Consider the following 27,810-nt stretch of genomic DNA (forward strand, 5'->3'; position numbering starts at 1 on the left):
GTCAAAATAACCCAACCCAGGTGTTCATAGTGAAAGAACCTCTTACAGTCCATTTGACCCAGCATGATCAACCCAACTGTGTGTTTACAGTACCTCAAACAACCCAATATTTTGACCCAGCACAATTAACCCAGCAATGTGTTTACAGAAATAACCCAGCACTTTTTAGAGTGTAAGACTGAATTTATGGCAAGTAAATCTGATGTGAACTTCATCATAAACTACAGATCAACTTTCAAAACAAACCCATGCCCTTGTGTGATGATTCAGCAAAACATTTAATAAGGCTGTAATTTAATTTCATCTTCTTTGCTATTGTCATCAAATACTGAATTGCCTGAGTTTGATTGGGACTATGGTCTCTAAATATGGAGAACAGCCCAATACAGCAACAACAGAGTCATGAGGAAAACCAGTCTTGAATACCCTTGAAAAAAAAAAAAAACTATTCACACCAGAACTTACAAATGTTTGGTTCCCTCGTTGGACTTTTAATACACTGCGGTGACACAGAGGGGTCTATAGAATGTAACCTGGTTCAAGAATATTGCAACACCTAATTCCTGAAAGGCCCTCGGTCCAAGTGTGCTCTGAAAGATCTATACCTATATCTTCAAATGTTGTGTAGGAGGAACCCTTGAGTTATTAACATATTCATCAAATCTAGAAACAAGACCCTTTAAATTGAGATCAGATGTCATACAAATATAAAGATGTTTAGGGGATTGGTAAATTTGAAAATGAGTATATCCCTTTTAACGTAATTCTATACCTGTAGATACCTGAAGAAACGAGAAGGGGTTAATACAAGTAATCATTGTGTTTTCTAAACCTCATCACCAGAATGAGTTTGCAAATGATGTTTGAGGTCGCTTTGATATGTGAAACTCTCCTCACACTGAAGACACTTGTAAGGTCTCTCTCCTGTGTGTGTTCTCATGTGAACCTTTAGGTTTCCTTTAATCGTGCAACTCTTTCCACACTGAGGGCAGGTGAAGGGCTTTTCTCCAGTGTGAACTCTCATGTGATTCTCAAGGTTTGCTTTGTATGTAAAACTCTTCCCACAGTGATGACACATGAAAGGCTTTTCTCCGATGTGAATTTTAACATGATCCTCAAGGTGATTCATGTCTGTGAAACTCCTTTCACACTGATGACATTTAAAACTGTTCTCCCTTGAATGAAGCCTCATGTGATTATTAAGGTTAACATTATTTCTGAAACACTTTCCACACTGATTGCATGTGAACGGTTTCTCTCCAGTGTGACTTCTAATGTGAATCTTAAGGTTTCCTTTAATGGCGAATCTCTTTCCACACTGAGGACAGGAGTAAGGTTTCTCTCCGGTGTGAATTCTCATGTGGACATTAAGAGTTTTCCTGTGTATGAAACTCTTCCCACACTGATCACATTCATGCGGTCTCTTTCCAGAGTGAGTTTTCATGTGGACGTTAAGGTTTTTTTTCTGTGTAAAACTCTTTGCACACTGAGTGCATATGAATGGCTTCTTTTCAATGTGAGTTTTCATGTGGATTTTAAGGCTTTCTTTACGATTGAAAATTTCTCCACACAGTTGGCAGGTGAAAGAGCTCTCTCCAATAGGAGTTACCGAGTGGGGATTGAGGTTTGTAGTTTGTGTTTTTTGAGGGTTTTTTGGTGGGGAATTCTCTTCAATTTGAAAGCAACCAATTGGTTTATCTTCGCTATTGAAATCGTGATATTTCTCATTCTTATCTTTCTCTTCTGTTTCCTTCAGTTCTTGACTCTCCTCTTTCAGTGCCATCAGGTCTGAGGTAAAAAAATAAAAATAAAAATACTAGTTAACACCAGTTCAACGGCACAAAGCAACAGCCATAAACATTTAGACTAGTGCTAACAATAGACTAAAAGAAACTTTTCAGTAATTAAAGGGATAGTTTCACCCAAAAATGAAAATTTGATGTTTATCTGCTTACCCCCAGGGCATCCAAGATGTATGTGACTTTGTTTCCTCAGCAGAACATAAACTAATATTTTTAACAAATACAGACTGCACCTGTTTTCATTAAAAATCTTTGTTTGTGTTCTGCTGAAGAAACAAAATCAAAACAAGGTAAAAAAATTATATAAATACTGTACAGTTTTTCGCAAAAACAGATTGTTTCGTGTCTTAGGACATTAATGTATCGTCACGAGCCGCAGGGTGTAATTTGGATTTGTCTGTGCATGTTTTTTTTTTTTACTTTTAAAGGTTTGGTGCCCATTCATTTACATTATATGGCTGACAGTCTGCACTGGTTTTCGTTAAAAATCTTTGTCTGTGTTCTGCTGAAGAAACAAAGTCACCTACATCTTGGATGCCCTGATGGTAAGCAGATAAACATCAAATTTTCATTTTTGGGTGAACTATCCCTTTAATCACATACTGATATATAATATATTTATATTGTCATAATTCCACAACAAACATTAGAAGGGAACAAACAGGAACTTATACTTTTACTTTATACTTTTTTGCACCCTCAGATTCCTCAGATGTATCTCGACCAAATATTGCCCTATCCTACATCAATAGAAAGCTTATTTATTGAGCTTTTATATAGTGCTTACATAATAGTTGTGTAAAATTTTACCTTATGACTGGTTTTGTGGTCCAGGGTCAAATGTTTTTATTATTTTCACAGACTGTTCTTTATTTCATGGAGAAAACAGTAATTAAAAAAAAAATAAAAAATACTCCAGCTAGGTTTTGACATTCTGGGTTACATTTTTAACACTATTTAGCAATTAACCTAAATATTGTTGATAATAATTATACTGTCATTGCAATGTCTGCTTCGGGAGAGACTTGGAGTACAAAGAACTGTCTGACTGTGCTTTGATTTTTGTTTGCTCTGTCATTGCGGAAATGATGCTGCGGAAATGATGCTCGATGGAGGCATTTTGTCACACGACATTTTTTATATTTTACTCTCTGCTAACACTTGGCAGACTCTGCTTAAAAGACCCGCCCTTTTCACTGGACAGTCAAAAAGACCAATCAAACTAACGATGACATCAAGTATTACCCAATCAAAAGTAGCAAAGGAGGCATCTTCATAAAATGCTTGTGGGATGATTTGCATGAGACAAAACCCGTCTCGTATTGATTTAAAACGGGACGCAAAATTTTATTCTCAAATACGGGACGATTCCGTATTTTAAGGGATGGGTGGCAACCCTAAACAGTTCAATGCCAGACACACTAGTCAAGCTGTGAGGAATAATAAAATCATTCAGTTGCAATGTCTGTGACCTAATGAGAGATATGAAACTGGTCCTTATTTTTCAGAAATTTTTCAAGATTGGGCTGTAGCTGACTTACAGACAAAGACAAGATATTTTGTAGATGAGAGTCAGTTAGTTTGCTTCTGAGTTTACTCTTGTTCAAGTTCATCAGACTGAAAGTCTGCTCGCAGAGGTAGGATCTGCCAAACAGAGACAGCATCAGCTGGGTGATAATCTGGTGCAGTACCGCCGCTCCCTATACGCAGAGTACGCAGTCTGCGTAGGGCACCAACTCCCAGGGGGGCCCCATCCCAGCTGCTCAAAAAAAAAATCGTTTTTATATATTATAATAATAAATTAATATTAATAATATACATATACAAATAAACAAAAATATAAAAATATAAACGTATATTGCATTTTACGGTGAGCGCAGAGTAGGCTAGTAAGCACACGTGATGAAGTGCAGCATCTGCGCCGCGACGGCCGCGACGCGCCCTCACCTCTGTTTACGGCTGCCTATTTGGCCAAAAATGATGATAATAATTAATGAACAATATGCCTGGTCCTGGAAAGAGACATCAACAGTCCGGCGCCGAGAAACGAAAGAAAAAAAAAGCCCAAGATTAAGCCCGTGCATCACTTTCAGGTGCGTTCATAATCCTGTGAAACTTTTTTTTTTATGTGTTTTAATGTCGGTAATAATTTCACGACTAAAGCATCTTTCTTAATATGAATACAAGCAGATCTAAGTAAAAACAGTGACTTAAAATGCATTATATTAAAACGCAGAGGCAATTATGATTATTGATTAATAATGACCATATGGTGTCATTAAATAACAATGTTAAAATACATAATCTAATACAAAATTAACAGTTTACATTACAATTTTAATAGAAATGCCTGAAAAGGGCTCCAAATGCAGTTGTTACACTTACATGATGATCAAATTCCTTGTTTAATATTGACCAAACGTTTAAAATATCCACAAAATCTTTCTTATTTCCTCAACAAAAATATGTGGACATCATAACCCTTGTCTGCTTTATTGTCAAAGTCTGCTTTATTGTAAATTTTGAACTTTGGAAAGCTCCAGCAGATGACAGTGTTGATTTTATTTCAGTTTATTATTGTTTATTTTATTAAGATTTCACATTTTAAACATTTTTATTTAAAGTGTAATTTTAGTTGTTGTTTTTTTTTTCTGTAGATACAATTGTAATTTATAAATGATACAATTTATTTGTGTAATTACTTTTATTTGAATAAAGTTATATTTTGGCCCCTATAGTACACTGTAAAACCCGACAAGTTACGGTAACTCAAACCGTTTTAGGAAACTGATTGCCTTAAACCATTTAAGTTTGGTAACCCAAAAATATGAGTACTATAAACTCATATACATTGAGTTTAATTAACTTATTCTTTTTAACATTAGCTTAGGCAATTATTAGAGTAAACTCAACTTTAAAAATGTAAGTTTATTCCACTCAGTCAGTTTGAATTCAGGTAACAAATCCAACTAAGTCTTATCAACTTTTTGCTACTTAAATGGTTTGAGGAAACCGATTGCCTTAAATGGTTTAAGTTCATCAAACTCAAAGCAATAAAGTTACATAAGACGTACCAAAAACACTGGTAATAATGACAGAACATGTGGGTTTTCTTAAGTATTTATTGAAATACAACAAATGTTTTAAAACATAAATAAAAATAAGTGGTCTGTTTAGTTAAAAATATAACATTTACACTATCTTATCAGACTTTTCACCAAATAAGCAAAGACAGCAAAAACGAGGAAATGTTTAACAAAATCCCTTTTTAAAATGCTAATTATAATTGATAATATTAAAAATAATAACAATAAATATGAAACACAGTGGATCAATAAAAAAAAAAAAGAAAGAAAAAAAGGTTTTCTTTAAGATTAACAGTACTTTCTATACAAAATTTAAGTATGTATACTATAAGGGAATACATTAGTGCAAAAAAACAAAAAAAACTACACTGAGCCAAGACTTGGCAGACATCATCTTTATATACAATCAAAACATCCAAGTCAAAATTATTTATACAATGCTTTTTACAATACAAGTTGTTTCAAAGCAACTTTACATTACAGCAGTGACCATTTGATCTGGATACAGACTAGACCTGGTGGCTACAGCAACCTCAGAATAAGAAAGAAACAGACTAATATTAACATACTGTAGACGCAAAAGTTCCATGTTGCCACAAAGTCAGATTGGAGAGGACTCATCTGGTTCTCGTGGTCTTGCGTCGATGGCCGTCTGTGTTTTTATATTATTTTATTTTATTTTTACTTCTGTAATATTTGGGGGAGGGGGCACAAAAGTAAAATTTTGCTTAGGGCACCCATTTGGCCAGCAGCGGCCCTGATCTGGTCCTTTCCCTGGAGCTGAACATTCAAAACATTGAGCATCTCTGTTACATACACAAGGAAAGCCATGTCAGAGAGCCATTTCTTATCAGTGGGCACTTGAATATTACCATCCTTGCTTTCCTGAAAAACTCTGATCTTATTACGCAGATCAAAAAATCTCCAGAGAACTTTTCCTCTGCTGAGCCATCTGACCTCTTGGTGGTACAACACATGACCATATTGCGCATCCATCTCTTCCATCAGTGCCTTGAACTGTCGGTGAGAAAGCGCCTCGGAGCGACTATTGTTAACAATTTGGACGACATCATGCATCACATCCACAAGCCTGACAGATTTAGCCCATAGTTGTTCTTGATGTAAAATGCAGTGGTACCTAACAACTTCTCCTCCACATTCACTGACTTTCTGAGACACTAATGTAGAAAGGCCAGATTTCCTCCCTACCATTGCCGGCGCTCTGTCAGTTCCCAGCAAACACGTGACATCAGAGAGACGTTCAAATAATGTCTGTATAACGTCTGTCGGTGCAGAACCACTTTTAGAAGTCTACTGGACGTGCAAATCTGGTTCAGTGTCTAAACGTCTAACGGGGACATTTTTTGTACGTCTGTAGACGTGCAAATCTGGTTCAAAATCTGACGTCTAAACGGAGACATTTTTTGTACGTCTGTGGACGTGCAAATCTGATTCAGTATCTGACGTCTAACTGGGACTTTTTTTGTAGGTCTGTGGACGTGCAAATCTGGTTCAGTATCTGACGTCTAACTGGGACTTTTTTTGTACGTCTGTGGACGTGCAAATCTGGTTCAGTATCTGACGTCTAACTGGGACTTTTTTGTACGTCTGTGGACGTGCAAATCTGATTCAGTATATGACGTCAAACAGGGACATTTTTTGTACGTCTGTGGACGTGCAAATCTGATTCAGTATCTGACGTCTAACTGGGACTTTTTTTGTACGTCTGTGGACGTGCAAATCTGATTCAGTATATGACGTCAAACGGGGACATTTTTTGTACGTCTGTGGACGTGCAAATCTGATTCAGTATCTGACGTCTAACTGGGACTTTTTTTGTAGGTCTGTGGACGTGCAAATCTGGTTCAGTATCTGACGTCTAACTGGGACTTTTTTTGTAGGTCTGTGGACGTGCAAATCTGGTTCAGTATCTGACGTCTAACTGGGACTTTTTTTGTACGTCTGTGGACGTGCAAATCTGGTTCAGTATCTGACGTCTAACTGGGACTTTTTTTGTAGGTCTGTGGACGTGCAAATCTGGTTCAGTATCTGACGTCTAACTGGGACTTTTTTTGTACGTCTGTGGACGTGCAAATCTGGTTCAGTATCTGACGTCTAACTGGGACTTTTTTTGTAGGTCTGTGGACGTGCAAATCTGGTTCAGTATCTGACGTCTAACTGGGACTTTTTTTGTACGTCTGTGGACGTGCAAATCTGGTTCAGTATCTGACGTCTAACTGGGACTTTTTTTGTAGGTCTGTGGACGTGCAAATCTGGTTCAGTATCTGACGTCTAACTGGGACTTTTTTGTACGTCTGTGGACGTGCAAATCGGGTTCAGTATATGACGTCTAACTGGGACTTTTTTTGTACATCTGTGGACATGCACATCTGGTTCAGTATCTAAACGTCTAACAGATTCCTGGGCACCACCATGAAGTGGGACATTCACATTACCTCCATTGTGAAAATGGCCCAGCTAAGGTTGTACTTCCTTCGCCAGCTGAGGAAGCTCAACCTGCCCCACTGATCTACGCTGCAGTCACCAAATGTGCACTCATAACTACCTCAGCTACCAAATCAGACCTTAGGAGATTGCAGTGCAGTCCGGACTGCTGAGCAAATCACAGGTACGACCCTCCCATTCTCCAAGAACTATACTAATCCAGAGTGAGTAAAAGGGGTGGCAAAATCACTCTGGACCCCTCACACCCAGCACACTCCCTATTCAAACTGTTGCTGGGCTCTGAGCACCAGAACGGCCGAGCACAGGAACATTTTTTCCTTCAGGCAATAAATCTCTTGAACAGTTTTACAATGGACAACACTTTATTACAGTGTATATGACACACATTATTTACATTTCCATGCATTTGTACTTAATATATTGTGTATTATTCTGTTTTTTTTCATTTTGCTTTAAATATTTTTTGTATATATTTTAATGCACTTATTATTATATATTTTTGTATTATCTGTATCTCATCTTGTCACTTTCATTCTGTTTGTGGAAGCATCTGTCACCAAAACATATTCATCATATGTGTAAACGTACCTGGCAGTTTACTTCTGTTACTAGCCTAAATGTCAACAACCTTTATTAATTCCCACCTGTTTATTCCCAAAATTGTGCAACCCTATGCAATTATTTATGTAAGACCAGGATTATAGAAGACATGAACCAAGCAGAAGTGTTATGCTGTAAGATGTAAATGTAGCATACGATAACAGAGGGACGGTGTTACAAGTAGAAAGAGCGTAAAGATGATTTAATAAGTCCAATGGAACAATACAGGTTAATCAAACAATATACATCAACAGAAAAACCACATAAAAATGACAACAAGATTCACAACTCTAACCGACCAATAACGGAACAAACAGACAGACTTAAATAGTGGAGGATAATAGGGATCAGGTGCGGGACAAATGAACTGGGGATTGCAAACAGGTGTGGGGCAAATCAAAGATGGTGGGAAGCAATACAAAGGATCATGGGAGATGAAGTTCAATTAAAAGTCCAGAGGGAAAACAGGGTAAACAAACAGGGGAACGAACAGAAGTGTTACAGCAGGCCAAATGTCCCTGGTATGATTTACAAGACACACTCTGGAAGTGGTCTAATCTTAAACTTTGTTTTATTTATCAATATTCCTCTGTCATATATCAGTGAAGCCAGTTAGAGTCTAATGTTTTCTAACATGACAGGAATATTAACCCCTCTCTTTAAAGGTGTTGCAACTTGCAAGAATTGGAGGGAAAGAAGTGAGCGATTGTGTCCACAAAGTTCTTGACAGGTATTTGCAACAGTATCCCAACACACAGAACTTGACAATCCTGTTACATTTCTTCTCATAGTTTGCCCTTTTTTGTGGTGAAGAAATAAAATATATTTATACTTTAAGTGTGGGTAACCAAACAGTTGCTGGTCCACATTGACAAAAAAAAAAAAAAAAAACTAAGGAAATCACTATGGACCAGCAACTGTTTGATTACCTACATTCTTCAAAATAACCGTCATGTTCAGAAGAAGAAATAAACTCATTTCAAACTATTGAAGACGAAAAACTATGAGAATCGTATAATTTTTGGGTGAACTATCCATTTAATGTTAATTTAAATGGTGCATTTGTTTTTTAGGCTCTTTACCAACCAGTTGATGGCAAAATTCAATATGAAGGGGAAGGGAAAGAAGCAGAATCTTCCTCTGGAGACGACTAAAACTTATGAAGCAATTAAGGGTACTCAGCATTTTCTCCATTTTAACCATGTAATTTTAACACCAACTCACTCATATAAGATTTTCCTGTGATTTTTTTCTGAGTAAAGTTACATATATAGGTCTGTACAGGTCTGTTATAGAATGATTAACTTGGGTCAGCGAAAAAAATGGAACATTAGAGACAAGTCTAAGAGTTATTGAGAGAAATTGGATGTTGTGCCAGCCTCCACCTATTGCTATTTTGCAGTATTTGCATTCTGCATAGTGCTTCCTTTAAATTTGATTTCTTGACGGGAGAGATTTTAACAGATCTTAATGTTTTCACATAAAAATACTAACTGAACATTCATACTGCAGTGTAATGTACACTTGTTTTCTTTACATGTTTGTAATTTTTGTTTTCGTTCTACTCTTGCAGCTGCAGTCATAACATGGAACAAAGAAGTTACAGAGGCGACAATAAAGCATCATGCCTCAGAACATCTCAAACATGCCCCGGGGAGGAATGGAGATGGATGGCACACAGGGGTGGACACTAACTAAGGACTGTTGCATGACTTTACAGTCCCTCCCCCCCCCCCCATGTCAGACCAAATTTTTTAAAATGAACTATTAGTTTAATTAAAATATTATAATTTAGTTCTCTCAGCTTGTTGTTGTTTTTGTTTTTTGTTTTTGCTGAAGAACTTAAGTTTCCTCTTGTCTTAAGTAATCTCATGTCATTTGTTTATTTCTGTTGTGTTTCTTTAATTAGATTTAATGGAAAATAACTGAGGACTTTTGTATGAGTACTGTAAGGCATTTTTGTTTATTTCCAGTGTAGTGGAATTTCAGTTTAGCTATTATAATGTATTTATATCAGCTTGTAAATATGTCAATATTTTGCTGAAAAACTCATTAAACATTAAGTAATCTCTTGTCATTTTAAACTAATGATGTGGCTTGGTCAGCAATAAAAACATGTTTAAAAAGACATCTTATGAATGTTCACTTTTTATGTTTTTTGGACGTCGTTACTGCACACTTAAAAGACGTCTAGAACAGACGTCGCAAAAACTTTCATTCTGGATTCTCAGTGGACGTCTTCCGAACGTTCAATATTTATCTCACTTGGACGTCATTACTGCACACTTACAAGACATCTAAAACAGACGTCGCAAAATCTTTCATTTGGAATTCTCAGTGGATGTCTTCTGAACGTTCAATATTCATGTCACTTGGACGTCATTCCTGCACACTTAAAAGACGTCTAAAACGGACGTCGCAAAAACTTTCATTCTGGCTACTCGGTAGACGTCTTCTGAACGTTCTATATTTATGTCACTTGGACGTCATTATTGCACACTTAAAATACGTCTAAAACGGACGTCGCAAAAACTTTCATTCTGGCTACTCGGTAGACGTCTTCTGAACGTTCAATATGTATGTCACTTGGACGTTATTCCTGCACACTTAAAAGACGTCTAAAACGGATGTCGCAAAAACTTTCATTCTGGATTCTCAGTGGACGTCTTCCGAACGTTCAATATTTATCTCACTTGGACGTCATTACTGCACACTTACAAGACATCTAAAACAGACGTCGCAAAATCTTTCATTTGGAATTCTCAGTGGATGTCTTCTGAACGTTCAATATTCATGTCACTTGGACGTCATTCCTGCACACTTAAAAGACGTCTAAAACGGACGTCGCAAAAACTTTCATTCTGGCTACTCGGTAGACGTCTTCTGAACGTTCTATATTTATGTGACTTGGACGTCATTATTGCACACTTAAAAGACGTCTAAAACGGACGTCGCAAAAACTTTCATTCTGGCTACTCGGTAGACGTCTTCTGAACGTTCAATATGTATGTCACTTGGACGTTATTCCTGCACACTTAAAAGACGTCTAAAACGGATGTCGCAAAAACTTTCATTCTGGCTTCTCAGTGGACGTCTTCTGAACGTTCAATATGTATGTCACTTGGACGTCATTCCTGCACACTTAAAAGACGTCTAAAACGGACGTCGCAAAAACTTTCATTCTGGCTTCTCAGTGGACGTCTTCTGAACGTTCAATATTTATGTCACTTGGACGTCATTATTGCACACTTAAAAGACGTCTAAAACAGACGTCGCAAAAACTTTCATTCTGGCTTCTCAGTGGACGTCTTCTGAACGTATGGCAAAGACGTCAAAATTACGTCTTTTGGACGTCTCTGTGTTTGGTGGGTTGTAATGCCAGCCATCTTTTACCACTTTAATTATATTTTTTCCAACACTCTCTCAACAGCAAAAAAGAGATCTTGTCCTTTAGTACCAGAAAGGGTCTCAATGCCAGCCAGCTCTTGTGTCACTTCAAAAGTTTCATTAACACCACACAAAAATACAGACAGCTGTGCGGAATCGGTTATGTCGGTGCTGTCGTCGCAGGCTATTGAATAGGCAGAGAATGAAATTGCCTTTGTCTTGATTTGCTCGCCAATGTCTTGAGCCATGTCCTCTGTATCGGGTGACAGTATTTCTTGACAGGCTAATTTGTGAGAACATTCGGTTCTGCAGCCACTGCAAGACATTCCTTGACGAACTCTCCAGGAGCGAAGTTTCTTCCACTTTTAGCAATTAGAGCGGAAATCTGATAACTGGCCCGTGTGGCGCTTTCTTGTGCTGTTGAAGGACGTAGCAGCGCGCTCTGTTCGAGTCGAAGTTTAGCAAGCAGCTTGTTAGCCTTCTGTTTTCGCTGTACTTTGAGAAAGCTGCAGAATGTTTAGTTTCATAATGACGACGGATATTGTACTCTTTTAAAACAGCAACCGACTTTTTGCAAACTAGACATAGTTAATAAAAACTCGTCTTGCCAAACTTTTTAAAAATTATCTTGTCTGTGTGCCACCGCCTTGATTTCTCCATTATTGCGTTTGTTAATTTGTTGACGTTAATTGACGTGGAGTGTCGCAAAGCAGGCGGTGCTGCACCTTGAATTGCGTATGCACGAAAAAAAATCTAATTAATTTACATTTAATTTAAACATTTAATATCAGTTTACTCTTTTGTTGTTCAACAATTAAACAAACAAAAATGTCATGTCAAACTACACATGACGATCTGTGTCGAAGCCAGTTGTATATAATAACCGTTGCAGTTATGATCTTTTTTTTTTTATATTTTTTAACTATTGCAGTTATAAACAAATTATTGAAGTATTGTTGCAGTTGTGATCAAAGGTTTATTGTTATACCACAGTTATGAACAAACTTGCTAGATTGTAGTTGTGCTATAATCTTTATGCTGGTATATTGTTGCTTTATTTTTTTATGCTAATTGTTTTGAACAAAGAATATGAGCAAATTGCAGTTCTGAACTGGCTTTATTGATATATTCTTGCAGTTGAGATGTTATATTCCTGCAGATATGTGAATCAATTATTAAAACACTGTTTTGTGGCTGATTATTTGAATTATATAAAAACATAAATAGCTTTCTATTGATGTATGGTTTGTTAGGATCGGACAATATTTGGCTGAGATACATCTATTTGAAATCAGAAATCTGAGGATGCAAAAAAATCTAAAAGACTGAGAAAATCACCTTTAAAGTTGTCCAAATTAGGTTCTTAACAATGCATATTACTAATTAAAAATTACATTTTGATATGTTTACAGTAGGAATTTTACAAAAAATCTTCATGGAACATGAACTTTACTTAATTTCTCAATGATTTTTGGCATAAAATAAAAATTAAAATTTTTGACCCATGCAATGTATTTTTGGCTATTGCTACAAACAAACCAGATTAAAGGATTAAACCCATGCAGCATACATTTCACCAACTGAGCAATATCTTCTAATAGAAATGTAAAGAGGAGAAACATAATGTTTAAACAGGAAAATACAGCTGCTATAATAAAACAAAGAGAAAACTTCTGTCAGACAAAAGCAGACCGACTGAATGCATAAGTAGTCCAAATAACCAGTGCTCCACTGAAACCATCATAATTACAATTCAGGGAGTTACTTGTCATTTTCACAAGTTAACAGTTGCAAACTTTTCCTTAAATGTGAGCAGTGGACATGAACGTTACTCAGGAAATTTATCATTAAGATTAGTTGCAAACACTGCACATATATTTAGTTTATTTGATCTATTTGATCTATTTACTATTTTAGCTATTTTTTTTTGTCTTTTTTATCTAATCTACAATTTGGTTTAATTATATCTATCTGATCGTTAGAGTTAAATATCACGTTAGAGAGGTTGGGTCAAGCCATGAAGTTGGAAAACAACCAGCGGCAACAGAGGAAAAAGTAGCCCAATTCTGCGAAGATACAGTGGATTTGGCAACACTTCTGCAGCACTCTATCATGAAGAGGAAGAACAGAAGACATAAAGTAAGCGATTATGCATTTAATAATAATAAACTGATCTGCTGTGGAAGCCAGCTGAATTACGCGCAGGCAATATGAAAAATAAAAGACAAGAATGTGACAAAAGACAGTTTTGCTTGTATATAGAGTTGTAACTGTAATACTTCACATTTCCACTGACTACCTTTTGCAACTGATAACATTGAGTAGTGTGTAAAATCTTTTAGGTGACTGTTCACACTGCGGTCACACTGCAAAACATCTGTATCGGATTTAGCACCACATATGGAAGTGGCAGATATCTTAACTGAACAGATCAGATTCCATACGGTTTGTGTTGTTCACACTGTCATGACAAAAACAGATCTGAGTCACATGAGCAAAAAAAAAATGTAAAAAACAAAAAACAGGATTTGGGCCACATTAGCCTGCAGTGTAAACATAGCCTAATGACCCTACTGGAACCAGTTCATTATACGTCAAGATCTGGGCCAGAGAGAAAAGTATAACAAGTGGAAGCACATTTTCAATCCGATACACAAGCACTGAACATGTCCATCTCTGGCTCAGCACCAATCAAAGCACAAAAGCATATTTGAATTTAGCAGGGTTAAATTCAGTTCATTTTTTAATCAGTTAATCACATGACAAACTGTAGTCTAATCTCTTTGGTGTGATTGTACAAGTTAAAGAGCTACTCAATGTCCATCAAATCTCTGATCAGGCTTTTCTCCAGTGTGAATACTGATGTGTCTTTTAAGGTTAGTTTTTTCAGTGAAACTCTTTCCACATTCATGACAGGTTTCACTCCAGTATGAGTTTTCATGTTTAAGTATAAAACTCCTCAGACATTAACATGTGAAATGATTTTCTCCAGTGTGGATGTTAATGTGTTTTTTAAGGTTTGATTTTCGATTGAAGCTCCTTCCACATAGTTTGCAGATGTAAGGCTTTTCTCCAGTGTGAATCTTCATGTGTGTTTGAAGGCTTCTTTTTTCCGTGAATCTCTTTCCACATTGTTGACAAGTGAAGGGTTTCTCTCCATAATGAATTTTCATGTGGACATCAAGGTCATGTTGAAGTTTAAAACTCTGTGGACATTGAGAACACATGAAAAAATGTTCTCTACTGTGAATGTTCATGTGTTTTTTAAGGTTTGATTTTAGATTGAAGCTCTTTCCACATAGTTTGCAGGTGTAAGGCTTTTCTCCAGTGTGAATGATCATGTGGGCCTTAAGGCTTCCTCTTTCAGCAAATCTCTTTCCACACTGTTGGCAGACAAAGGGTCTCTTTCCAGTGTGAACTTTCATATGATAATTAAGGTTTCCTTTTCGAATGAAACTCTTTCCACACTGTTGACAGCTGTAAGGCTTTTCTCCAGTGTGGATTCTCATGTGGACTTTAAGGTTACCCTTTCTGTTGTAAGTTTTTCCACATTGTTGGCAGGTAAAAACACTTCTTTTTGCCGTCTTTTGTTGTTTTGTTTCAGTATGTGACCAACAATATGATTTTTCTCCAGACATGAAATCATGTTTCTCATGCTGGAGATCATCCTCCTTTTCATTGAGTTCTTGACTCTCCTCTTTCAGTGTCATCAGGTCTAATGCAAAAAAAAGGACAAAATCAAAATTAACTCCATTTTTAATTGCTCCCAGAAAAATGTAGATCTTATACACACTAAACTATTAAAGGTTGAGTCAAATGTAATCTCAAAACATATTCCCAATATTTAAAGTGATAATGATGAAAAAAAGAGCAATTGTATAATACAATAATAAAACTACTTATTACAAGACTGATAAGACATTCTTCAAAAATATAATTTATTTATTTTTAGAGCTGGACGTTTTAATAAGGATCAAATGAGTTCAGCTTTGAGAATGAAACCAACCTGTTTGTTCCTCAGTATCTTCTTGTTTGACTCTGAATGCTTCTTCAATCTTCATGTCTTCACTCTCCTTTTTAATAAACACCATCTTTGTTTGTTCCTCAGTTTCTTCTTGTTTGACTCTAAATGCTTCTTCAATCTTCATGTCTTCACTCTCCTTTTTAATAAACACCATCTTTGTTTGTTCCTCAGTATCTTCTTGTTTGACTCTGAATGCTTCTTCAATCTTCATGTCTTCACTCTCCTTTTTAATAAACACCATCTTTGTTTGTTCCTCAGTATCTTTTTGTTTGACTCTGAATGCTTCTTCAATCTTCATGTCTTCACTCTCCTTTTTAATAAACACCATCTTTGTTTGTTCCTCAGTTTCTTCTTGTTTGACTCTAAATGTTTCTTCAATCTTCATATCTTCACTCTCCTCTTTAATTAACACCATCTTTATAATAGTGTGTCACGTGGATCTCAGTTGATTCAGGAGGGGTTTTTCTGTGTCTTGGGACACTTTTGTCCTGTTTAAGATGAGAATAATTAACAGAAAGTAAATTATTCTAAAAAATAAATGCAAACTAAATCTCTATGTGTTCACTACAGCGGTCAGTGCACTGGTAAGAGACTCACTCAGAGTAATAGTTAATGGGAAATTACCTTAATACTAAAACAGATATTACACACATAAAGTTATTATTAGGCATTTATCATTTCGTTCTGGGATTCAATTATTTGTACATAACATTTAATAGATTACACTTTCATGAAAACATTAGCAGTTTGTGAAAGTTAGCACTACACATGTTTGTGTTTGTAAGTTTGTTGTCAGTGAATGAGTCGATTCAAACGATTCAAATCACTGAATCATTTCACCACTGATTCGGTTCAGATGATTCGGATTCGCATTTTCTCTCACTTTCTACTTGAACAATGAACTGATTCACAAATAAGGAGCAAAATGAGTCGCACATTTTCTGTTAATGTGAGGGTGCACTTTACTCGCAAAAATAACTAAGCACCTTGTTACTTAAGATTGATTTTTTTTGCGTATCTTGTAAAAACGTTTAAATTGACAGCAGTTTGCATTTATTAAAAAACTTAAAAAGCACAAACCTTTCTTCAGTCGAATCACAACAAATGCAGGACTATGGGTGCCGCTTTATGACGTCACATAACCAGACCAAAATAAAAGTCCCGTTTACACACTGATGTGTTTATGTGCATTTCCACAAGAAGCATGGTAAATCTAGAAACATTTATATTTTCGTTTTTAAAATTAATGTAGGCTACATTTAAAATACTATACTTTGAGTTTTCTTAACTTGCCATTCATACATAAAACCAGTTAAAGCTGCTGCATAAGTGTTTCTATACAAAGGCTGAAGGAGTGGCTGTAAATCTGACACAATACACTCTTTTGACTAATCAAACCCTTATTTATTTACCTTTTTCCCCTATTTGGGAAAGTCACTGAAACACTATCATGGATGTTGTTGTTGTTGTTTGTGTGTTTCTTTTGCTATTGTGGCGAATGAGAACACAAAAATATATTTGCTGCAGTTTACTTTACCGAACTATGATGACTTCTGAGAGCCCTGAAAATGTGACTAATTCATGAGTGCTTATTCTGCACATGCATACAAGAATGAACTTAACATGATTAATGCATTAGTTTGTTTCATTATTACAATACTTTTACCAATAATCGACAATAATTATCTCTTTTTTTTCCTTTTTGTAATATTGAAGCTTGTAGCTACTCTTTAGTCCCTGCTGAAAAAACCAGCATATGCTGGTTTTTTCAGCAGGGGTGAATTTAATAATTCATTCATTTTTAATTTAATAATTTGTATATTTTTAGTCTGGTTAAATGTAACTCTTTGACTGAAAGGACAACATATTTAGCAAGTAATTATATATAAAATATGCTTTAAAAGCTGGAAAATATGCCTGCCATTATCACACACTAATTTAGGCTGTTAAATGGCATATTCCTGTTTTTGACCAGCAGGTGTCACCTGCGCTCTCTTTATTTAGAGATCATTTTAAGTTGACAAGTATGAAATATAAAATGTGTGTGTGTGTGTGTGTGTGTGTGTGTGTGTGTGTGTGTGTGTGTGTGTGTGTGTGTGTGTGTGTGTGTGTGTGTGTGTCTGTACACTGTAAACACAATCTCTATATAGGTATTATGTACATTTACAATAACTGTTGTAATGTATTCTACATTAGTTAATGTGTTGTGTAAATTACTGTATTAACACAATTATACCACAATTATAATGCATTTGTTGAAATAAGAAATTACAATTAAATATTTATGTTTATGAAAAAGAGGGTAATAGACAGGAGGAGGAAAGAGAGAGAATATTACTCAGTTAAGGACTAGTAATTCAATGTTTAAATTGGAATTAGTTAATGATCCTATTTATGTTTAAGATATTTGGTAGTATTAACATCATAGCAGCACTAAACTTTTGTTTATGGTTGGAAGTTGATAAACACATCAGACTTAATGTTTTTCGTGGGTCCTGTAAATCACAAACAGAACACAGAGTTCTGAGCACATTCATAGACATGAGTTGCCAATTAGCCACACAGACACACACACAGACACACACAGACACACATAGACACACACACACACACACACACACACACACACACACACACACACACACACACACACACACACACACACACACACACACACACACACATTTGTGTGTCATTTATTTATATATTTATTTAAACATTTAACTACAATAACAGTTATCCATCATTTATCCAATTTCAGATTTTAAACTGCAGAATGGAAGCTTTTTCGGAGGCTTGAAGTGTCACACGTTTGTACTGTAGATGTTGTGTTTTATCATGAATGACTTTGAACTATTTGTGACAGTCACAAATCATCTTTGCAGGTGCAAGACTTCAACTTTTAGGTGAGCTCAACCCTCCACTTTCAAGATATTCTTGATGTAATGATAAACATATGTCAGAAGGAGACTGTATGCTTAAAATGGCCACAAGAATTTAGAAAATGCACTGTTAAAAATTTCCTGTAGAAATTACAGTAACTTACTGGCAGCAGTTCGCCAGTAACTTACTGTAAATTAAATTTACAGTAATAATACTGTATTTATATTTACAGTAATATTTATTATACTTTTAATATATTACAGTAATATGTATCTTACTGTAAATGTATTTACAGTAAAGTATATTTTTATTGTAAAATATACAATAAATTTTCCTCTTTCCCCTAGTATTATATTTTAATACAATTAAAGATGACATGTATTAAATGCCTTGACATGCATTGCCCATTTGAAACTGCACAAACTCTAAAGTACTGTATTTAATCAGGGGCCAGTAAATAATAAAAACAAGCAATGACATTTGTGTAATGTTTTTATTGTTTGACTGTAAAAAATAAAATAACATTTCAATATTCTTGCAGATTGAACTCTGTTTTCATCACAAACTCTGTTTTTCCTCAAACCTGCAGAAACATTTATATTTATACATACTTTCATATTACAACATTTTCATCAAATGAGCAATTAATTCAATGAAATAATTAATGAACAAATTCAGTCCTAAAACAATTTAAAAAAAAATTAAAATAAAAAGTTTGCTGATAGTAGCAACTGTTCAAGCCATTTATACACAAGAGTTTCATTTTACAGCATTTTAAACAGTTAATGAACAAATTCAGTCAAAAAATGTCCATTCAACCAAGCCTTTAGTTACAAGTGCATAAAAGTAGTTTATATGATTTGAGAGGTTTAAGACACCTAATTGGTTCTTAAGTACCAATTAAGGGTGGAGGGCTGGCATTAATAGCTCCCTATTAAATAGCTCCCTATTAAACATCGTATAGATTTTAAAATCTTGATAATTACTTATAAAGCCCTCAATGGTTTAGCTCCTCAGTACTTGAACGAGCTCCTATCGTATTATAGTCCTTCACGTCCGCTGCGTTCTCAAAATTCTGGCAATTTGATAATACCTAGAATATCAAAATCAACTGCCGGCGGCAGATCATTTTCTTATCTAGCGCCTAAACTCTGGAACAATCTACCTAACACTGTTCGGGAGGCAGACACACTCTGTCAGTTTAAATCTAGATTAAAGACACATCTCTTTAACCTAGCTTACACATAAAATCATTAACACATTCCTATAATTCAAATCCGTTAAAGGATTGTTAGGCTGCATTAATTAGGTCAACCGGAACCGAAAACACCTCCCATAACACCTGATGCACTCGTTGCATCGTAAAAAGAATGGCATCTACGCTAATATTAGTCTGTTTCATTCTTATTCCGAGGTCACCGTAGCCACCAGATCCAGCCTGTATCCAGATCAGATGGTCACTCCAGTCCCCCGGATCCAGTCCGTACCCAGCTTAGATCATGGATCACCACCTAGAGATGACTTCAATAGCCGTGGATGTCAACCAGATGAGCTCCAAGGCGGATCACCAATAAAGACCTCGCCAACCTTGACGGCCATCGGCGCTACACCACAGGATCCTGATGAGTTCTCTACAATCAGACATTGGTACAAACTGTTGTTTGGTCTGGCCAGAGGAGAACTGGTCCCCCAACTGAGCCTGGTTTCTCCCAAGGTTTTTTTCTCCATTTCTGTCACCTGTGGAGTTTTGGTTCCTTGCCGCTGTCGCCTCTGGCTTGCTTAGTTGGGGACACTTTCCAGCGATATCGTATACTATTTGAACTGAACTGACGATGACTAATGCGTTACTTACACACTATTGTGCTGTTTAAATACTGTGCAGTTGCTTTGACACAATCTGTATTGTAAAAGGCGCTATATAAATAAAGGTGACTTGACTTGATTAATGCTGTGACGTTGTGCAATGAAAGTCATTTTCATTAATTCTTGGACTTTGTTGCGTTCAGCAGCACGAGGTCCTTCTTGGGAAAAGAGACTATGCATCTCCTTTCTCTTCAACTCTAAAGACTCAAAAGTTTCCCCTTCAGGAAGTTCAGCAGGGTTCCAGTTCACACAACCATATCCAGTTTAGCTGATTTAGATGTTGAGGGTTGGCTATCATCTACTTCATCCCCTGTTTTTTTTTTTTTTTTTTGGTTTTCTAAGTCGAGCCATTGTATTGTTTCGGTTAAGATGTTCCACCCTTGTCTTCAGCTGACACAACAATGAGTAGTACCCACACCCAATTAGCTCCCCCTCTTCTGTTTTGTCACTAAAACTGTTTTGATACTTCTGAATGACTGACTGTGCAATTTCTGAACATTGCCGCTTGGTTGGATTTAAACACACCTCTCTGATGGGTTCAACAATCATTCTAACCATGTGTCTCCTATCTGAGGCTTCAGGTCGCTTTCCCTGTGCAAGACATGTTCTTAAATTTGGTGTCATCTTACCCCATGGAATCTGAAAATTTGACATCCACGTTGCACTTTGAACTGGGACCGGAGTGGATGTGGGACTCTGATTTGTAACTGAACTGGATCCATGGGCAGCGCAAGAGTAATACATCGAAAAAAACATTACAGCATTTTTATAAAATAAAGAAAACAAAAATTATGTGCTTTCTGCCGTCTGGTTCTTGAACAGGAGTGCTTAACAAAATGAAGCGAAATGCATGCCTCACAGACATAATAAATACATTTATAGAAAGCTTTAAATTATTACTTAACGAAATAAAACAAATCAAAAGCACAAACTCTTTTATGTAATCCGTAAAGATGAATTTCTCTCTGAAGGCGCGTCCAAAAAGGAGATTGCGACACTGACTCAGAATACACAAATTAATTAATAAATAATTCATTTATGTCCTTACTCTTTCCTTGACACATTCATTGTTATTTATTTTTGCCGGTGCTTGGGGCGAGTTTTAGCCTATTGTGTGCGCTTGAACGCAGATTCAGCTGTGCTAAAGCACACTACTGTGTCTCAGTCGGTCTCAAAAGTGAAAGCGAAAGTGAAGTTTCATGTTGTTTCCACCAGCGCGACATTTTTTTCTTCACCATAATTGATGGATGTCTAAATTATGAAAATAAGGAGAAGCCTAAAACAGGCCCGATGCCGCCCGGGTCTGAACTATGACGTGAAAATTGGCCCGAAGCCGTTGCCCTGGGGTGTAAAAAAAAAGTCAGGGCCCATCGGCCCGGGCTGAAGTGCAGCGCTTTAATTGACTGCTTTGATGTGCTGCAATACCATAGGACACTGTTTTAATGCTTACATCTGATTTTTTTTCTTGCCCCCCCTGACTCAAGAGTCAAATGTCGCCCATGAGTGCGACCATATCACTCGCATTTGCGACTGAAAATTACTACGTGCAACTATTAAAAAAATATTTAGAAGCACCCTGTGCAACTGACCCCATCAGCATATTTGTGTTTCTATATGTTTTTGAGTAATGTATCACGGACATATCCCACGAATCCTTTCATAAACAGAGTGTAAATAAGAGATCGATTATGCAGTACAGAGAACTTTGTTGATTATAATAGAGCTTTGTGATATTGCGAAACAATAATTTTAAGGGAGTTTGTAAATGAGATATTAATTTAATACAGCAGTTAAATAAACACAAAGTTATTATTAAGTGACTTACATTGTCTGACTATAACACTATTGGCTGGTTTCGTCGTCAACAGTAAAACAAGTCACATCTAAAACTATATTTAAACATTAATCCCAACATGAATTTATGAATTTGACTGCACTCATGTCACCTCTGAGCCTGATTAAACACGAAAAGGTAAAAACAAAGGATAAATCGCCTGTAAATCACCTTAAAGCCCCGTTCACACTAGTACGCGACTTCTATCGCTGCATGTCGCCAGAGGCTGGCGATGAGGTCGCTAGTGGGCGTTCTCATTACTGGTTGCTTAGTAACGTCATTTAACAGATGTTTTTATCCAAAGCAACTTTAGAAACAAAGACAAGCAGGTTACAATTCATTTCAATGCAGTTGACATTATTTTTGTATGTGGGCATGGACATGTCATATAAAACAGGACAATCACTGCTGGAGCTGAAAGGAGAATGATCACGAGCACTATCGTCTTCTTTCCTATTGGCTGTCGCTCCCGAAAGTCGCTCTTCATTTGCATAAAGTTTAGAGATTCTGAACTTTGTCGCGTCGCTGGACACGCCCACATCCGGTCGCCAACGGTCGCTGACGGCCGCTGTCGCTCTAGTCGGCGGAAATCGCCGGCTCTCCATTGAAATGAATGGGATCGCGTCGCTTAGTAGCTGCATGTCGCGTGTAGTGTGAATGGGGCTTAAGGAGTCACATTTCACCTTGTAATGGGAAGGCTAATTTTTTATCCGATTTTTGGATTATTTAGCGTAGAGCCCTGTTCAGTGAATTAAATTTTGAATTGAATTGCAATTACAGGAAGTGGAACTGAATTAATTCAGAGAAATTCATTATTATCACATATCAGTGAGAATGTGATACTTTTAACATAAAATTTTCTTCCTAACAGAAGTGCAGATACTAACATTAACTATAGCAAGTTAGTTGTGTGTAACTCTGTTTATTTCATACTGGATTTGATCAATGTATGACAATCTAAACTATTTACTTTCACAGACTTTCAAAGACCGCGTGTCCCGGGTGGCTAAATATTATGCGGAGACTGCAGAGGCTCGCCCAGAGAGAAGAGGCGGTGCACGGCACAGTGAGGAGCGTAACAGGAGAAGGCAACTCATTGTTGAGCACATCCAGTCTTTCACCTGCAGGGCCAGCCATTATGGGCGCAGAGGAGCACCAGGCCGCAAGTATCTCCCCAGTGACCTGAATGTGCACAAGATGCATGAACTCTTTGAGGCTCAGAACCATGCTCAGACCAGCTACTCTCTCTATTACTCTGTGTTCTCCAAGGATTTCAATCTTGGCTTCGGTCACCCAGCTACAGATGCACTGATTGTGCCAAGCACAAGATTAGGATCACAGATCCAAACCTAACTGAGACAGAGAAGAAGATGGAATCTGCATCATTCATCTTGCATCGTCGCAGAGCACGCATGTTTTATGACTTGTTAGGCAGGGTTGCTGAAAGTCATGTGACCCTCTGTTTTGATATGATGCAACACATGGTCCTTCCAAAAACCCCAATAGGAAAAGCCTATTACTCACGGCGGATGTATCTGTACTTGTTTGGTGTTGTTGTGCACCATGGTGAGAACAGTCACCAGAAAAAAGATGATGTCCATCTCTATGTGTGGCAGGAGAATGAGAGTAGCAAAGACAGCAATATGATTGCTTCTGCGCTGAGTGACTGCCTCAAGGTTCGACTTCAGGACAAAGTCAGCAGATCCACGGGGCCTTTGCTGTTCAGCGACTCTTGTTTTGGGCAAAACAAAAACATGAACATGGTGTCCATGCTCATGGAACTTCGTCAGTTTTTTCCCAACCTTCGCATAGAGCACACCTTTCCAGTAAGGGGCCACAGTTTTCTCCCAGCAGATCGAGTCTTTGGCAGAATTGAGCAGAAGATCAGGAAAATTGACCATTTCTGCTTCCACAGGAATACCATACCATCCTCCAGCAATTCGGCCACGTTCACATTTATGGGACAGACTGGGAAGCGTTTGATTACAGGTCAGCCACAAAAGAGTGTGTTAAGGCTCAGAAGAGCTTTAAAATCAGTGAAGCACGCATGCTTGATTTGAGTACCAACAAGGTTGGTTTAAAGATGGCTTACAATGGGGAGTATTGTTTCCATAGTGTATTAAAGCGGGGCAAGCGGTGGGCTGACCTGAAACCAGAGTTACTTCCAAAGCGGAGCTCCGTGAAGGCTGCAAAGAAGCACGATGTGCTGGCACTGTTAGGAGCAATAGGTGTGTCTGATGTGGTGAGGGCTTTTTATGATGATGCACTGTATCAGGTGACTGACAATGCAGGCCATAGTGAGGAAGATGCAGAGTGATCCATACTCACACTCTCTCTCTCTCCCTCTCTCTCACACACACACGCACACACTCTCTCTCACACACACACACACACGCACACACTCTCTCTCTCAGACACATACACGCACACACTCACTCTCACTCTCCTCTGACACACTCAAAGCACATCTCACACACACACACACTATGTGATTTGTTTTAGGTATAGCAGACAATGGTCCTACTGTTTATGGGGTTGACACTGCTGAATGCCAGTGTATTACTGAATGACTTGCCTATTGAATATCGTTATCATTTTTGAATATTTTTAATAATTCGGTTTTTTTAAGCATATGTAGTGGAAAAATTGGTCCTACTTGTTACAGGTTTGACACTTTACTAAAAAAAAAAAAAAGACTTTGAATGTATTACTTGCCTATTGAATATTGTAATTACTTTTTACAGGTTCGGCACTGAATGACTATTAGCCTAAATGTGTTTCTAAATTATTTGAATGTAATGTTAACATTGTATTTTTATTATCTAATGGTATTTGTAAGTGTGTTCTTTTAAAATGATTTGTTTTATGTGGTGGAAAATATTGAAACATGAAATTATAAAATATATAGTTTATTTTACTATTTAGTTTATGTTATTATTTATTTGGCTGTTATTTATTTCATGCATTTGTATATATTTGATTTATATTAATTTTATAGTAATTTATAGTCCCTGATGTCATATGCTGCATGTTCTCTCTTTTTTTTTTTTTTTTTTTTTTTTACATAAACCAACAATTTCTTGTAAAAAAAAGGATTTGTAGCGTTTTGAAAAAAGAAAAAAAAACTTTGAATTTATAATCGACAATATTGTTGTTTAATTTAACAATCATTGTTTAACATGTTCAGACTGAGCCAACAGACCAATTTAACAGGATAAATTGAATATTAACTAAATGTATGGGTCTAGGTAAAAAAAAAAATCATTTTCATGAAAACTATTCAAATGGATTTATAGCGTTTTGGAAAAGAGCTCATATATTAATACCCGTTGGAAGTGTGTTTATGTGCAGTGGGCTAATTGGCAGTTGATATCTATCTGAAGACCATCTGCGTTCTGTTGGTGATTTACGGGACCCACAGAAAACAACCATTAAGTCTGATGTGTTTATCGCCTCTCTAACATAAACACAAATGTTTAGTGCTGCTATGATCTTAATGCTACAAATATGTTAAACATAAATAGGATCATTAATCAATTCCAATTTAAACATTGAATCACTAGTCATTATAATGTTCTCTCTTTCCTCCCCCTCTCTCTTACCCTTTTTTTAACATAAATATTTAATTGTAATAACTTATTTCAACAAAAACATTATAATTCTGTATAAGTGTTAATTAATTACATACCATTAACTAATGTAGAATATATTACAACAGTTATTGTATTGTAAATAATGTACATAGTGTATACACATTTTTATTTCGTACTAGTCAACTTAAAATTATGTCTAAATAAATAAAGCGCTGGTGACACCTGCAGGTCAAAAACAGGAATATGCCATTTAACAGCCTAAATTAGTGTGTGATAATGGGCATATTTTCCAGCTTTAAATGCATTTTTTATATATATAATTAGCTATTAAACATGTGTCCTTTCAGTCAAAGAGTTACATTTAACCAAACCTAAAACGTCTAAATTCTGATATAGTATTTTTACAGGAGACTCACCTTCGCATTATAGATCATTATAGGTTATATTGCCCTTGGGTAGGACAGGTCTTTCACTCAAACTTTAATTCGAAAGCTAGAGAAGTTGCCATTCTCATTAATAAGAAAGTTCAATTCTCACCAATCAATGTTATCGCTGACAGGAATGGTAGACACATCATTGTTGCTGGTACACTAATGTAGGCCTGACGCGATAGTCGATAAATCGATTAATCGCACGATAAAAAAAATGACGTCGATAATTTTTCCGGCTGCGATAATTTCATTTGCATACTTGTTTGTTATCCGCGACTGAATGACAACTCTCGTTTCTTTAGCGTAGGAGAAGCGAACCCTCTTGTCAGTTGCATTGTCTTTTGTGTGGGGAGGTGGCGCTTGTCAGTCACATGGACTTTGTGCGGGAAGGCGGGAGTGCTTGAGGCGACTGCAGAGAAGAGCAAAAAGACGAGACAAAGTTGTGACATGGAATTGGTTTCAAAGCCAAACGCGACAGCTGCCGTGTGGGAGCACTTCGGATTCAAACCGAATGACCGTGGTGAACCACTTAACCTTAGCGAGCCGGTATGTCGCATTTGTTGTAAAACAGTATCGACTAAATCCGGTAACACAACAAACATGCACATGCACCTAAAACACAATCATCCGTTGCAGTTTTCCCAGATGGGGAAAAAAAAAAGCTACAACAGACGGGTCTTCGTCTTCCCGACAGTGCACCATAACTGGGGCATTTAGTCGACAAACAAAGTACAAACAGGACAGTGCAAAATGGTGTGCACTCACCGACAGTGTAGTTCGCTTGATTGCTAAAGAGATTCTGCCCTTTAGTATCGTCGAAAAGCCGGCATTTCGACGAATGCTGCAAACATTTGACAGCCAGTATGAATTGCCTGGGAAAACATATGTGTCACAAACGGCAATTCCACAACTGTACAACAGCATTAAAGATGACTTACTAAACGAGATCAAAGACATCCAATTTTTCTCTGCCACTACAGATATGTGGTCAAGTTCAAACATGACCCCCTATATGAGCTTGACTATACACTATATAAGTGCTGACTGGAGCCTGCACTCCAAGTGTTTAGAGACCAGGTATGTCCCAGATAACCATACTGCTGACACCCTTGGAGAAAACCTGAAGTCTGCTGTAGCAGATTGGGGACTGGATGAGCACAAACTGGTTTGCATCACTACAGATAATGGTGCTAACATTGTTGCTGCAACAAGGGATCTTGGCTGGCCATGGCTCAATTGCTTTGGTCACAACCTCCATCTCGCTGTGTCCCATGGTCTGGACAGCAACAAAGATCGGACAGCGCGTGCCATAGGACTCTGTAAAGGTTTGGTCAACACATTCAACCTGAGCTGGCTTAAGAGGAGAGACCCGAGGAAGGCACAGAGTGAGGCTAATCTCCCCCAACACAGTCTAATACTGGTGAGTGTTGTTAAATTCATAGATAAAATATTTATATAATAGCCTATGCTCATTTCGGTTCATTTTCCCGACCGACAACCGCCGCTATTTATCCGATTTTTATCCATTAATATTATAAGATTATAATATTTAATTGCCATTAAGATAAAAATAAAATTGACCCGTGTCTGTGATCCTTTAAAAATAAAAATCACAGGTTTATTTTAACGTGCAAACGAAACATACAGAACAGATCAACAACAGAAGTTACAGAACCTGGATTCACATAAAATTCACGCACCTGCAGCATTTCTGACAGTGACAAAAATAAATAAATAAATAAATAAATGAAATAATAATATAAATAAAAAAACATAAGATAGGCCTACAATAAATATATTTCATTAGCTTAATTAACAAATTATGATGACAAAAAGAAAAC

The 27,810-nt window shown here is 36.8% G+C and overlaps 1 protein-coding gene across 1 annotated transcript; it reads right to left on the reverse strand.

Moving 5' to 3' along the window:
* Positions 1 to 584: 584 nt before the first annotated feature.
* Positions 585 to 15,052, reverse strand: LOC141333510 (uncharacterized). The gene is made up of 2 exons (XM_073838535.1): positions 14,412 to 15,052; positions 585 to 1,509 (listed from the first exon to the last, which is right to left on the reverse strand). The coding sequence occupies exons 1-2, from the start codon at positions 15,049 to 15,051 to the stop codon at positions 827 to 829; spliced, it is 1,323 nt and encodes a 440-aa protein (XP_073694636.1). The 5' UTR covers position 15,052; the 3' UTR covers positions 585 to 826.
* Positions 15,053 to 27,810: the final 12,758 nt, after the last annotated feature.

The sequence above is a fragment of the Garra rufa genome, chromosome 4 (genome assembly GCF_049309525.1).
Source record: "Garra rufa chromosome 4, GarRuf1.0, whole genome shotgun sequence".
In the NCBI taxonomy this organism is placed as follows: domain Eukaryota; kingdom Metazoa; phylum Chordata; class Actinopteri; order Cypriniformes; family Cyprinidae; genus Garra; species Garra rufa.

Excerpts from the sequence above, each read along its gene's own strand:
- LOC141333510 (XM_073838535.1), bottom strand. The coding sequence starts at position 15,051 with ATGACACTGAAAGAGGAGAGTCAAGAACTCAATGAAAAGGAGGATGAT. Across the intron at positions 1,510-14,411 it reads CATGAAGATTCACACTGGAG|AGAAGCCATTCATATGCACT; the intron begins AAAAGCCTTACA and ends CTCACATTGAAA.